Here is a 14,925-nt window from a genome sequence, read left to right on the forward strand (position 1 = left end):
TGTGGCCATGTCCCTGGGCCTAGCAGAGGACCTGGGTGAGGTGCTGCTCAGGGAGTGTGTGTTGGATGAAGGAATGATGAATGACCCGACTAGAGAGGCATAGTGACAGACTGCTGACCAGGTGAGCCCTACAGGGTGGGCGTCTGTCCCGAGCCAGTTATAGGGCCACCAGTGTGGTTCCGGGTGCCACCTGCTGGGCTGGCTGGAGCATGTCCACCCATGGGGAGGGCCTGGCTTCCTCTTGTCCATCGGTGCTCGGTCCACTGTGTGCCATACTCCACTCCCATCAGCTCCCAGGGGCTCAGTGATCACCTCGCTGGCCATAATTGAGACCATCCTCATACCCATGGCCCCCTCCCCAGGTCTCATACTGGTCGTAGCCGTTACTATCTCTGCAGGAGTGGGTGCCATGGGTTTTCAGGGATGTGGACCAGGCCCCTTCTGGTCCGGCCAGCTCCTGGTGCTACTCAGTGTAAATGGGCTTTGGTGGGAAATGTTGAGCTAGCCTGTGTCTGAGAGCTTTGTCTTCATACATTTCTTGGTGACAGTCCATATGTTCCAAAGACATAGGCACATGGCTGTGAGCTTGGTGACTCCACAGGACCAGGACCCCTTCCTCAGGCTGGGCTCCATCAGCTGGTGCTGGTCACACTGCTCTCATGGCATGAGGCCTAGAGTCGTGCTTTGAGCATGCTATCCTGGCCACGGAGGCAGTGACACCTGTGTCGTCGTCTCTCTGGGATGGGGGATAAGATGACCCCCAGCAGACACACACATAGCATGTAGTGTCAGGGTCTCACATTTGTAGCTTTGTCCTTACACCTTCCTCCATTTGTTGGAGGAAGTAATGAGACTTTGAGGAAGCTCCAACCTCTACAGAGCCTGGGAATTGATCACAATGACATTCATTCTTGTGCTGCCTGTGTCTCCCAGGGCCCTGAGGAATCCATGAGACAGTTTGTACTTGTGGCCACCTTCCTCAGCTAGTTTCTTTCATGCAGAGGTCAGAGTCCAAGCCCAGTCTCCTGCTGTAGGCTGTGCATCTGTCTGGGGTAGATGGGCCATATGTCTGGCATAAACTGCACCATCTATCTAGTTTAGGCCAGCCATCTGACTAGGGTAGATTGCACTGTCTGGTGTAGACTGGCTGTCTGATGTAGACCACACCATGTAGGGTAGACAGGGCGTCTGTCTGGCTTGGGTCAGCTGTCTGTCTCAGGTGGGCCACACAGTCTGTCTGGAGTAGACAACCATCAGCCTAGGGTAGACAGGCCACCTGACTGGCATAGACCACACCATCTAGGGTAGACGGGCAATCTCTCTGGCTGCGGCTGGCCGGCCATCTGACAGGACTTCCTACAAAGGTGTTCTCCCATCTGTGCTGTTGAGTCCGAAAGCCACTGGCCACAGGTAACCATTGGGCACTTGTACCGTGGCCAGTGTGGGTGAAGAACCACACCTGTCGGAGCAGTGTGAAGAAGAAGAGGCGAGAACGACCCCTGGACCGGCCAAAGCCCGCGCGTGCTGCCGCATCCCCGCATCCAGCGCTTACGTCCCGCTGCCGTCGCCACCATGCCCAAGAGAAAGACTGAAGGGGATGCTAAAGGAGATAAAGCCAAGGTGAAGGATGAGCCACAGAGAAGATCTGCAAGGTTATATGCTAAACCTGCTCCTCCAAAGCCAGAGCCCAAGCCTAAAAAGGCCCCTGCAAAGAAGGGAGAGAAGGTACCCAAAGGGAAAAAGGGGAAAGCTGATGCTGGCAAGGATGGAAATAACCTTGCAGAAAATGGAGATGCCAAAACAGACCAGACACAGAAAGCTGAAGGTGCTGGAGATGCCAAGTGAAGTGTGTGCATTTTTGATAACTGTGTACTTCTGGTGACTGTACAGTTTGAAATACTATTTTTTATCAAGTTTTATAAAAATGCAGAATTTTGTTTTACTTTTTTTTTTTAAGCTATGTTGTTAGCACACGGAACACTTCATTGTTTTGGGGGAAGGGCATATGTCACTAATAGAATATCTCCGAAGCTAGATTGATAGCGAGAGGGAAAGACACCTTTGCCTTCTAGTTTTGAGAAACTTCCTCTTGGATCCCAGGAGGAGGGATTCCTTGATGTTGACACATATGAGCCACCTTGGTGGTGTGGAAAAACTAAAATTCATTTTTTTATGTCCTCTTCTCCCTCTCTGCCTTCAACATAGACTTGACTCCCTTAAACCCAGAGACCTATTGGAACCTGACCTCATGAAATGGTTCCCAGTATGTCAGGCAATCTGGACTTTACAGTGTCACCACTGAGATGGCGTCCCTCAAAAGAGTTCCTTTTTTTAGCTTGTGGATCTTCAGATTGATAATTCTGCCATTTTCATTTCATTTCCTGAAAGTCAGGGTCGGCTTGTGAAAAGTTGTTAAACAACATGCTACATGTGAACTGTCAACCCTCACTCTAAACTTTCCCTGTTCAGAGCATCACATGAAGACTTCATCGGGTTTTATAGTGGCTTTCTGATTTTGGTAGTCCATTGAAGAAGGGAGTTTGAAAGTTGTTGTATACTGTTAACGATCGTCTGCCCATGTCCTGCCTGAAATACCATGATTGTTTATGAAAAGTATCTTTAATAAAGCTGGATACAGTTTGGCTTGGGGAAAAAAAAAAAAAAACACACCTGTCATGTGACGTTAAGTAGTTGCGTGTGGTTGGTTACTGGCTTCCATGTGTGGCTGTATGGCCCTAGGCCAGTGCCCACAGTTCAGCTCTGCCACCTACTACCATGGTGACCAGTTCTTGAGGTGGGAGGGTGTCTCTTCTCCACTCTATCTTCCTCGTCTATACGTGGAACTGTCATAGCCATAGTAGATAGTTTGGCCACTTGTGGGGTTGGTACAAGAGTTAGCTGAGATATTATACCTAAGTCCCTATTTCAGTTCCTCACTGATGCAGCTGTAAGTACATGACAGGTGATGTTATCATGTGCTCCTTTCATCCTGTTGTGATGATGACAGTCCTGGCACATAAGAACTCAACGACCTTCTGAGTGGCTCCCTGGCTCTGATCCTTAATGTGCTTCCTCTGCTGGGTCTCCTCTGTCACTTGCCTGTGTGGTCTGTGCTGTGGATAGCAAGCCTTCTGGGTGTGGCCTGGCTCCCTTTTCACTAGGCCGTGCCCCCAGGTGTCTGTGGCAGGGGCTCTGCTTCTGTTCCCACTTCCACCTCTTTGAGAGAAAGAGGACGCTCTGGGGCAGCCCTGGCTGGAGTTGGAAGGACACCATTTTATGTGAATTCCCGGCCCCCTTTGACTCTGGCTGCTCTTCTGCTGTAGCACCCACATCTGATCTCCTGCTGCACTGGGAGCTGCTTGAGGTCCAGACCCTGTGCACTCACGCTTGTATTTTGTGTCCAGCACAGGCTGGCCCCCACTTGATGAGCGTTGCTTGGATGGGGAGTCATACTGGGTGCTGTGCTCTCGGGTGCTGCCCGGCTATTCCATTGCTGCGCCTCAGGTCTGTGTGTGCGGCCTGGGATGGGGACCCCTCTGTCAGCTGCCTACCTGGCAGAGTGTGCTTCTCTCCTCGACTCCACATAGTTCCTTACACCCCACATGTTTGTGAGTCCAAGACTCTCCCACCACTGGCTGCTGTTTGCTTCAGGTGACAAGGATTCGTGGTAGCATTTCCCATTCTCACTGTCTCTGCCACCCGCAGAGCTGTCCCTTGGCATCCGATTCCACCCATTCCTCCCGGTCTCTGCTATGTGGGTCTCCTTCAGCCACGGGATACACCGCCCCTGCCTGTGTCCCTGCTGGCCCTGATACTTTGCTCAGGCCTTGGCTGAATTTGAATTTCCCTTGGCTTTGGCTGACTCCCACCTTAGGGAGGCTTCCCATTAGATTGCATGTCATGTAATTAAGTGAGTCTTCATCCTACACTTGCTTGTTGAACTTGTTCCTGGTGCAGGGACCGTGTCTCAGTTGGGGTCATTGCTGTGGTTCCGGCCAGAATGATCTGAAGTGTCCAGTGAGTGTGTGCGCCCCTGGAAGTGCATGGCCCCGGTGCTGCAGGTGTGCAGGCCTCACATCTTGACCTGTGCGTGGCTCTCTTGCCTTTCTCCATCTGCTGAAATGACAGATGATTATTTCGGCTCTGCCTGCACAGTGCACCCAGAATCCAAGTGGTGACCCTGTGGGCGCTGGCTGCATCACTGCCTCACCGTGAGGTTAGTCCTAGCAGCACTCCCTGCCCTGTGGGATCTGTCTGCAGGAGAGGCCTCTGGAGATGCCTGTCAGATCATGTCCCTAGGGTGGGTGTGGGCATAGAGAACCTTCTGGGGCATTTCATGTCACTCGCCAGAAGGGCCATGGTCTGTTGCTGTCCTTGGGGCCTTGCCTCACTCACTCATCCTTGTTATCATGGTGTCACCCCTCCCAGTGCCCAGGCCCTCACCTTCCTCACATTTCTCACCTCATGTGTCAGGAAGTCACATGGCTCAGCTATATTCTGGAACATTCCAGCTGTGCTCCCTGATGGACTTCTGCTACTGGTTTTCATGAGGGCATCTGTGTGTGTTCTGTGGGAGAGGCCCTCGGTAGTGTCTGTGTCCTTGTCCCTGCCAGGATTAGCAGGCAGATGGGGAATCTCTCATTGGCGACAGGGGAGCACGGACTGGGTGCCTCCACTTCTTCTCCTCCTCCTTGCAATTCCTTCATCAACCCTTCCCTCTCTGAATCCACATACTGTTGGAGGCAGTACGTGGATGGAGACAGAGGCAGCAGCAGTGGATGAGTTGAATGAATGGGCACCTGGCTTACCTGCAGCGGGGCTGACACTGGTTCCCTGGCTCCTGGCACCCGATCTTGGCCGTGGTGTCAGGTCTTGCCGTGGTCTGCTCTGCTATGGCAGATTAATGGCTTAGAACCATTCATGCAAAGTCTGCTGGAGGATCTTCATTGCTGCTTTGCCTTATGGTAAGTAGTGAGTCTTGTAATTCTCTTTAATGGCACCTGGGAAGGCTCTTCTGCTCCAGGTTTATGGCTGGTGCTCCAATGGAGACAGCCTGATGCCCTCAGTGCTGCTGTGACTCACAATGTACGCCTGTGCCAGTGGGCATCATCACTGAGATCGTGGCTCTGAAGAGCATCAAATGCTTTACTGTGGGCTTTATAAGCCTCGACGGAGTTCTGGATTGGGCAGGGCAAGGCAGTTTGGGGCAGAGAACCCAGGATAATAGGATGTGGGTGGAGGGGCTGGGGGTGTATCCACATACGTGTGTTCTCAGGCTGATGGAGAGGCTCTGAGAAGTAAAGAAGTGTTCGTTCAGAGAGACACGAGGTTGCTTTCTGGCTATAGGGTGGATTGGGAATGTTTCTAAGGGCAAGGAACTTTTCAGTCAAATCTGGCCAGAATGGTGAAACACAACAAAGACAAACCGTGAGAACAGCATGTATGAGGGCTGAGGGCTGGGGCATCTACAGGGTGGGTGACTGCCTGCCTGGCCTACTACACAGGACCCTCATGTCTGTCCTGGGAAGACCTTGGCTGGGGTCCCCTCTGGCATCTGGCCTGCAGACTGTATTCAGGCACCAAGCCCAGTGTGGGCAGCCAAGGGGCTTCTGGCTGTGGGGAAGCTGCCCGTGGTTTCTGGGCCCTGCTTCTGTCTCTGATCACCCCTGCAGTCACCCACGGGCTGGCTCCCAGCAGACTGGACCATGTGTCTTCTAGGGTGCAGGAGTGCTTTGCTGCCCAAGTAGATTGATGACCCTGGAGGCAGGATCTGAGTCTTGGCCCAAGTGGGTCAAAGCTTTCTGCATGGACTTCATTTCCTTTTTATCCAAACTGGGGGTCATGACAGTGCCTGTTTTCTAGGGTGGTGGTGATCCTGTGCACAGTGAGCACCACACAGCCAGCTGTCAGAGCTCAACATAGGCAGCCTTTCTCCCTTGTCCCAGCAGACAGCCCCTCCAGGACAGCCTCATGTCTGGCACACGCATGCTGACATGGGCCTGCCTAGAAGTCTGGGCCTCCTCTTCCCTCAGCCATGACATGTGGGCAGAGCTGTGGCCACTCCCAATGCTCTGTCACCTGAGCTGACATTAGGATGGGGCTTTCGAGGCAGTTGGGGTAGAGTAGGTGTGTCCACTGGGATTGCTGCCCTTCTACTCTGCAGGGTCTGACTGGTGTCTCCTGGCCATCTGCTCGGCCACCCCTCACTTTGGTCCTCAAACTTCCTCCCTCTTGCTTGGGACTTCTAGCAGGAAAAAGAGAACCTGGGAACTCCTGTGATGGTTGAGGTTGAACAGAGGGACCCCAGGCATTCCCGCCATCTGGGCCTGCAGGCTGTTGGCACCTACCTGCAGTGCCCGTGTTCAGACGTGAGGTGGTGCCTGCAGCACTGGAAGCCTTCCTCCTGCTCAGCCCTCAGAGTCTCCTCCGTGGCCTCTCTAGCAAGAGTGCTGCTACCAAGCCTATAAATTCTGTGGCCAATTAGGGTGAGGGAAGGAGGAGGGGAGCCGGAGGGCTCGGTGCTGGAGGTGATGGGCGTCTTCATGGTTGCCTCCCTGGGCACTGGCATCTGCCTGCCTCTCCTTGAGCAGCAAGTTTGTGGTCTTCCCATCGTCTCCTGACTGGTGTTGTTGAAAGCCACAGGCTGGGCACCTGGAGGCCTTATGGGTGGGCACAGACCTTCTGATGCCTCTCTAGCTCAGCCCAGGATGTGTAGGGGTCGCCCTCATTGTCTGGACTGTAACTGTCTGGCTTCTGTCCCTGAGACCAAGCCCCTCTCTCCATCCAGGGTCCCAAGGGAAGTCTGGGCTTGTTGGCTGACATTGCTGGGTTTCCTGGCCACACCAGTCTGGCGCAGGGTGAGTTCAGGCACAGGGGTGGGGCTGGGGGGTGGTGTTGGGGGCCGAGTCTACGGCCTGGGTCTTGGGATGTGCCATTTAAAGACTATGGTTTCTGACAAGCTGGATGGCTGGACTGCACTTCGTTGTGAGAGAATGGTAGTTCTCATGGGCTGCGCAGAGAGTAGGTTAGGATGTGGACATGGTGATGTGTTGCTGTGGTAGGCGCCATCTGTGGGGTGAAGACTTCACTGGCTCCTCTGCCATGTGGCCTCCGTGGTGTGACCTCCAAGTAGTCACCCAGCTCAGCACATGTAAAGAATCACCCGTGACATATAAATGCAGGTTCTGGGCTAGCAGGTGCCACATCTTCATCCAGCTGCCAGGACCACAGTTTGAGTTGCAAGAACTCCCACTCTGCCCCAGTTCCTCATTCTGTCAACAGAAGGAGGCTTGGTCACTTATTTCCTCTCAGGACCTCCTAAGAAGGTCCCAGAAGTCCTGGGAGCTCCCTGGACAGAGGCTGGCAGAAGTTTCCGTAGGAAGACTGGCTTTGTCGTGTTGGGAGTCATCAGCCTTGTGCTTCTGGGGCCCTCACTTGTGGAAACACTCTGGTGTGCTGATACCTAGAGGGGGTGGGTGTGTGTGCATGTCACTGCAGGTCCTGCCCGCTCAGGTCTGCGGCCAATCTGCAGGCCCTTTGCTCCACATGCAGACCTGATGGCTCTGAGCCTGTGGATAGGCTGTGCTGGGCAAGTGCCTGCCCAGTTGGCCTGTTTTTGCAACCCTCTGCCTCTGACCCAAGAGGTGACCCTGCGCTTGGTGCTCTGGAGTCTGAGTGTACCTTCTCCGTCCTTGCGTAGTCTGTCCTGGCTGAGGGGGATCTCCAGGTCTCCAGGGCCCTTTAGTGTCCCCTGCCCCTGGAGGCTCTGCTGGCAAGGACACAGGGTGAGGCCCCATGATGCTGCAGGGGAGGGGGCGGCAGCATGGTGAGTGCGGCAGAGGGTGGGGAAGCAGCAGGTCAGGAAGAGCAGGACTCTGTAGTGGAGGCCAGCTGGTGAAGGCAGGGTGAGGGTGGGGCAGGGCTCCCGCTGCCCCTCAGGGCTGAGCCACCCCAACGTCTTGGTCCTCGCTCCTCAGCCTGCCATGGCAGCCGGCTCTCGTTGTCTCTTGTCAGCAGAGAAGATGCCATTAATACTTCACGCCCAGACTGTTTTCTTACGTGTTTTGCATTTCCATATTTAAAACATAATTTGCATATTCATGGTCTTTTAAATAAGTTTTTATTGTTCAGGGATGTGGAAGTGGATAAAATGTGAAACTCCTCCTTTTATTCAGGCACTGGAAGGAATTTTCATCCCTAAATGAAATCTGTTTCTGGGCGGTTTAGTTGCATAGCAGTTGCTGTAGGAAAATTAGCCTGGAAGCCAGGGTGTCCCGGAATTCAGGTGGCTGTGCCCTCCCATGGCCTGTTCCCCAGTGTGCAGCCAGGCCCAGGCGTTGTCCTCTGTGTGTGTGTGGGGGGGGGGCAGGCACCTGCCCTCTGCCTCCTGTCTCTCCCAACTGGGACCTTGCCTTCCTCTGGGGGCTGGGGACAAGGTCACTCATGTCCCTTTGGAGGCAGAACATAAGATCACCAAGGCTGGTTTGGGAAGGGGCTGAGCCCTTCCCTGTGGACTGGGCAGCCTGTCACTGTGGTACATGCACCAGCTTTGGACTCCCACTCTACTCGCTTGTGTGAGAGAAGGGCCCAGGCCATGGTGAGGCCGTAGTGGCATTTCCTGCTCCACTGCTGCCAGCCTGGGACTTGGGCAGAGCTGCTCATCTTCTCCATGCCATCGTCCCCCCTGTGAAGAGGGACAGGCACCTGCCCTCTTCTCCCTTGGGGGTCACTGTTTCAGGGATGTGTCATGTACCGGTGGAAGACCTGCTGATATGTTCATTTCTTTGTATTTGGGCCCAGCTTCTAGGACATTTGGGTCAGGGGGAGCCGAGTAGACACTGAGCACTGGTAAGGAGCCGGGTACCTGGGATGCCCTGTGGCTTCAGGGTCTTGTGTGGAAGACATCTAGAGTCGAGTGGGTGCCTCGGGGCCCTTGAGGGCTTCAGAGCCCACAGAGATGTGGCTGCAGCCTCCTCTGCAGTTTGGTACGTTGCAGAGGAGCCAAACAAGGGCTCTTTTGAGTTAAAGTGCTAGAACTCCAATCTGGAAGCTCCTTGGAGCACCTGGGGAGACGGAAACCGAGCAGAGAGGTTTTGTTCGACTCTGACCTGGGTTGCTGATGGAACCAGGCCGGAACGCAGAGCTTCCTGGTCATTGGGCTCTTGATTTTTTTTTTTTAAACATGACATTTCTTTTTCATCTCAGACAGGCTTTTATAAGTTGTGCATAAAGGCCTAGAACACGATGATAAACTTTCAAAGTTTTTGTGTAATCAGACGCACAGGGCAGAAACTCTCAACTCTCAGCAAAACCAGAAATGAGGTATTAACAGTCTATTGTTTGAATTGTCTGTAAGCGTTTCTGAGTGTGACTCTGAGACCGGGCATCACCTGCACTCCTCTGCTTGAGTGAGTCTCAGGGCTGCTGAGGATGGCAGTAACCTCAGACTGAGTGGCATGTCCTGGTATTGGGAGCACAGTGAGTGCCGGCAGCTGCCATCAGGGTGGCCCTCCCCCTCCAGGATTCACAGACACAGCGACAAAAGTGTGTGGCCCCTCAGGTGGGGGTATTTGATCTCCCCACACGGAGACCCTAGCACTGGCCCATACTGGAACAGCCTTGGCCTGGGGTCTCTGGAGGCTCTTCCCATCATAGCCTTGAAGGCTTCATCTGGTTTCTTCTTGTGCCTGGTGATGGTTCACACTGTGTGTCCTTCGTCCTGCTGGCTTCTGGTATTGTTTCAATACAGTTTCTCCTTGTGCTTTTGTTGTGGTTTCTTTGTGCTCAGGACTTGGTTTCTTGCTGGTGGCTGGTTCCTCTGGAGACCAGGGGGAGGCACAGAGTTGGGGCCAGGTTAGACTTTCAGGGCCACAAACCCTGTGGTTAAGGCCAAGGTCTGCATTGGTTGAGGACACCTTTGTTGGCAAGCCTCAACTACATACCTGTGACCTTGTGGGGGAAGAGCTGATGGGTTATGCACCATGGGTGGAGGGAGTGGGTGACAGCCCTCAGCTCACACTTGGAGACCGTTATAAGTCATGCTGCTCAGTGGTGGAACCAACTCATGATGCTGCCCTCCCCATGACCAGGGCTCAGGCTCACAACCACTGTGTGAGGTATTGGTGGGGCACCGAGCCGTGTCACCTTCACCTCCAATCCTCCCCTTGTCCATGAGGGTCTGACTGTACGTTTGGGGATCTGGGCCTGATGAGAGAGGCTGGCTGTCTGGCCTGGGTCCAGGATCTGGGGCCTCTTACTGAACACTGAACCCAACATTCTAGGTGCTTCCGTTCCATCAATTTCTCCATCTGGACAGTCAGGCTGATGCTCCCTGCTTTGCAAGTTCATTGGAGAATTGAAAATAGGAATCATTGACACTGTGTAGGTGCTCAGTGGGTGGCAGCCGTGGCTGTCTGGAGCGGGGTTTGTGGTCTCTGGGCCTTACGCTGGCTCTGCCCCAACTATGACAGAGGCTCAGTTTCAGCTCTCCTGAGGTGTCTCTGAGGGCCAGTGCTGAATAAGCATTGGCCTGTTGTGGTCTTTGCAGCCCTGACTCAGCCCTAGGGCTCGGCAATGTTGGGGTGGAGGGTGGAGACAGAGTGAGGCCCAGTGGGCCGACCCCCAGTGGCTTCCTTGTCTAGGATTTGACTTTATCCTAAGATGTGGGAAATGCGACTTTGCCATTCATGGCCCGGGCCCTCACTTGTCAGTGAAGTTTTTCTTCCATTTTGTCAATAAATCTTTATTTTTAACCTCTGCCTGCTGCAGTGCTTCTCTCCGTGGCCTCTTGGTGACAACTGCGGGGGCCTGGGACACACATGTGCCTGTGGGGGGACTATCTCCACCTCGAGTCCCCTGGGAGTGCTGCGAGCCATGAGGCCAGCATACAGAGACAGCCTGCAGGACCACTTGTGGCAAGTGGGGAAGTTTGGGGAGCTTCCCTCCATGGGGGCAACCTGTCCCACCCCTTCCTTCTTCCCGAAGCCAGGGTCAGCTGCCCACACCCTCTCAGCCCTTGGCTGCGGGGGCTTTTTAGACCATTTATATTTCCCTCTCACCCCACCCCAGAAACTCTTAGGTGATGTTGGTCCCTTGGAGCTGCTTTGTGAGGCAGTGTGGCACATGGCCGCAGCAGAGAGGGCACAGACCCGGTCCAGTCCTGGCCCTGGACAAGAGCACACATGCCAGTCGCAGCATTGACAGTGGCTGCCAGGGCTGGGTTGGCCCTGGGGCCCCATGCTACCCAGCACCAGGCCTGCTGATGTTCCCACCAGGCCTCTGGGGTGTGCTTGGGAAACCCCAGAATGGTCCCGGAGCAAGCTCCCCATTTCAGGTTCAGAGCCAGGAGTCAGCCTTGTGTGTCGGACCCCAAGAAGGCTGGTCTCTCCCTGGAGAAGGTTCGTAGATGTTCTCAAATCCCTCACTCACCCAGGGAGAGGTGGTGTAGGTAAAGTACTGGCACTCTGGTTTGTGAGTTTGGGTGGGGCAAAAGATGCTTTACAAGTTGCAAGAAGGGAAGGAGAAGGAAATATATAGGGTTCTGTAAGTCCTCAGTTCTGCCTCATGGTATTTCTTTTTTTTTTTTTTAATAAATTTATTTTTTATTGGTGTTCAATTTACCAACATACAGAATAACACCCAGTGCTCATCCCGTCAAGTGCCCCCCTCAGTGCCCGTCACCCATTCACTCCCACCCCCCGCCCTCCTCCCCTTCCACCACCCCTAGTTCGTTTCCCAGAGTTAGGAGTCTTTATGTTCTGTCTCCCTTTCTGATATTTCCCACACATTTCTTCTCCCTTCCCTTATATTCCCTTTCACTATTATTTATATTCCCCAAATGAATGAGAACATATAATGTTTGTCCTTCTCCGATTGACTTACTTCACCCAGCATAATACCCTCCAGTTCCATCCACGTCGAAGCAAATGGTGGGTATTTGTCGTTTCTAATGGCTGAGTAATATTCCATTGTATACATAAACCACATCTTCTTTATCCATTCATCGTTCGATGGACACCGAGGCTCCTTCCACAGTTTGGCTATTGTGGCTATTGCTGCTATAAACATTGGGGTGCAGGTGTCGTGGCGTTTCACTGCATCCGTATCTTTGCGGTAAATCCCCAACAGTGCAATTGCTGGGTCGTAGGGCAGGTCTATTTTTAACTCTTTGAGGAACCTCCACACAGTTTTCCAGAGTGGCTGTACCAGTTCACATTCCCACCAACAGTGTAAGAGGGTTCCCTTTTCTCCGCATCCTCTCCAACATTTGTGGCTTCCTGCCTTCTTAATTATTTGTCACTTTTAAAAGATGATGGTCACCCAGGCATGCCCTTTGACCTAAATGGCCTGGCATATGGTGTTTTTTTTATTGGGAGTGCTGAGACTGGGCGTTCCCTGTTTTCTCACAGAAATACCATGAGGAACCCTCTTACACTGTTGGTGGGAATGTGAACTGGTACAGCCACTCTGGAAAACTGTGTGGAGGTTCCTCAAAGAGTTAAAAATAGACCTGCCCTACGACCCAGCAATTGCACTGTTGGGGATTTACCGCAAAGATACGGATGCAGTGAAACGCCACGACACCTGCACCCCAATGTTTATAGCAGCAATAGCCACAATAGCCAAACTGTGGAAGGAGCCTCGGTGTCCATCGAACGATGAATGGATAAAGAAGATGTGGTTTATGTATACAATGGAATATTACTCAGCCATTAGAAACGACAAATACCCACCATTTGCTTCGACGTGGATGGAACTGGAGGGTATTATGCTGGGTGAAGTAAGTCAATCGGAGAAGGACAAACATTATATGTTCTCATTCATTTGGGGAATATAAATAATAGTGAAAGGGAATATAAGGGAAGGGAGAAGAAATGTGTGGGAAATATCAGAAAGGGAGACAGAACATAAAGACTCCTAACTCTGGGAAACGAACTAGGGGTGGTGGAAGGGGAGGAGGGCGGGGGGTGGGGGTGAATGGGTGACGGGCACTGAGGGGGGCACTTGACGGGATGAGCACTGGGTGTTATTCTGTATGTTGGTAAATTGAACACCAATAAAAAATAAATTTATTAAAAAAATAAAAGTGACAAATTTTTTTTTTAAGATTTTTATTTATTTATTCATGAGAGACACAGAGAGAGAGAGAAGCAGAGACACAGGCAGAGGGAGAAGCAGACTCCACGCAGGGAGCCTGATGTGGGACTCAGTCCTGGGTCTCCGGGATCACACCCTGGACTGAAGGCGGCGCTAAACCCCTGAGCCACCCGGGCTGCCCTAAAAGTGACAAATCTTTTTTTATTACCTCCCCACCCCAAGGTGGTATTAGAATGTAGATTTCTCTACACATTGGACAAAACCAGAAGCCAGTGATTCCTGAATGTTGTTTATTGAGTTTGATAGAGAAGGGCAGCCCTGGTGGCTCAGCGGTTTAGCGCCGCCTTCCGCCCAGGGTGTGATCCCGGAGACCCGGGATCGAGTCCCATGTCATGCTCCCTGCATGGAGCCTGCTTGTGTCTCTGCCTCTGTCTCTGCCTCTCTCTCTCTCGTTGTGTATTCTCATGAATAAATAAATCAAATCTTTAAACAAAAAAAAGAAAATTATAGAGAAGCTTTTGGAGCCTAGAAACTTGTCTCTTTGGAAAGGACTCATGGAGTCACCACCACAACCCCTGCCTGCTGCCTCCAAAATAAGAGCCAGAGCAGGTAGTCAGGCCTCCCTGACCTGCTGTCTGGTGGGACTGAAGGGGGTCCCACACATTTCCTGAGCCCAGTCCTCTCATTTCCAGATTTCCTCTCATTTCCTGAGCCCAGTCCTCTCATTTCCTGATTTCCTCTCATTTCCTCTCATTTCCTGAGCCCAGTCCTCTGTTTGGGAGGAAGAGTCAGGGCTTCTGGTTGACATGTCCCTCAAGTTCCCTGATGACTTTGTGCCAACTTGATGAGCTCCGCAGCCTCTGGCTTGTTTTAAGGAGCAAGCCTGGGAACACACGTATTGATTCTCATGTACAAGTACAGGAAAGCAGTTTTCTGATGTTAGGCAATCTCAGTGCGCTATTGTACTTTGTTTGGTAAAGTATTCACACCCGCTCAGCCTTACAGCTTTGCCCAGAGGAGGCATAGGGAGATGGGACAGAGATGAGGTGGTAGAGCAGAGGACACGGCCTGGGAGGCTCAGAGCCTGCTGAGGACACTTAGCTTGTTGGGGAACAGTGGCCTGTTGAAGGCATCGTTGGGCATGCATATTTGTTTGTGCCTCTGAGCGATGTCTCTAGGTTCTGTTAGAGACTGGATAAAACAGTGGGAACTTGGAAGCATATACTGAGGAAACTCCTTAAGGGCACCTCACGTACAGCATTGTCTTTGCTCTTTACACCTACCTGCACCCTGGACACTCTACCCCTCATTTATTCAGATCTCATCATCCCCTGCTGGCTTCAGGTTGGAGTTTGGGTGTGAGCTCAGGTGTGTCTTTCTCCAGAACCTGTGCACGCTCTCATCATTTTGTCTCTTGTGGGGCAGTGATCTTTCACTCTGGGTTAACTGTGGGTTGTTCCTGAGGGTCATGAGACCCTCCTTCCTGACCCTTGTCTGATCCTGAGGGAAAGAAATGCAGTTTAGCGACTCAGTTGGAAGAACAGTAGCGATTTCATTACACCTGGGCAGTAGGGCAGTCTGTGGTGAGGCACCAGACACCTGTTGATACCTGATTGTTGCTGCTGGTGCCACAGACCTTCTGGATGAAATGAGACACAAACTCCTGCCTAGGAGGAGCTTTTCTCCTGCCTGGGAAGATAAGACAACAGTGAATCCATAAGATAGCTCCAAAGGTGGCTCCTATCTTGGCCACGCTTCCCAAATGCCAGAATCACACAGATTCCCCTTTGGCTGCTTAGGAACTATGTGCAGGAAAATATTCTGAAGATG

At 52.5% G+C, this 14,925-nt stretch overlaps 2 protein-coding genes across 7 annotated transcripts in view; both read left to right on the top strand.

Annotated features, from left to right (window-relative positions):
* The window catches only part of MAD1L1 (mitotic arrest deficient 1 like 1), a 345,450-nt gene that overhangs the window by 72,908 nt on the left and 257,617 nt on the right, over positions 1-14,925 (top strand). The gene's annotated exons all lie outside the window — the stretch shown is intronic.
* LOC121486673 (non-histone chromosomal protein HMG-17-like) lies at positions 1,311-1,929 on the top strand. Its single transcript, XM_041747763.1, has one exon. It carries the CDS (start codon positions 1,573-1,575, stop codon positions 1,843-1,845), a length of 273 nt encoding a protein of 90 aa, XP_041603697.1. The 5' UTR covers positions 1,311-1,572; the 3' UTR covers positions 1,846-1,929.

Source organism: Vulpes lagopus, chromosome 3, assembly GCF_018345385.1.
Source record: "Vulpes lagopus strain Blue_001 chromosome 3, ASM1834538v1, whole genome shotgun sequence".
Taxonomy (NCBI): domain Eukaryota; kingdom Metazoa; phylum Chordata; class Mammalia; order Carnivora; family Canidae; genus Vulpes; species Vulpes lagopus.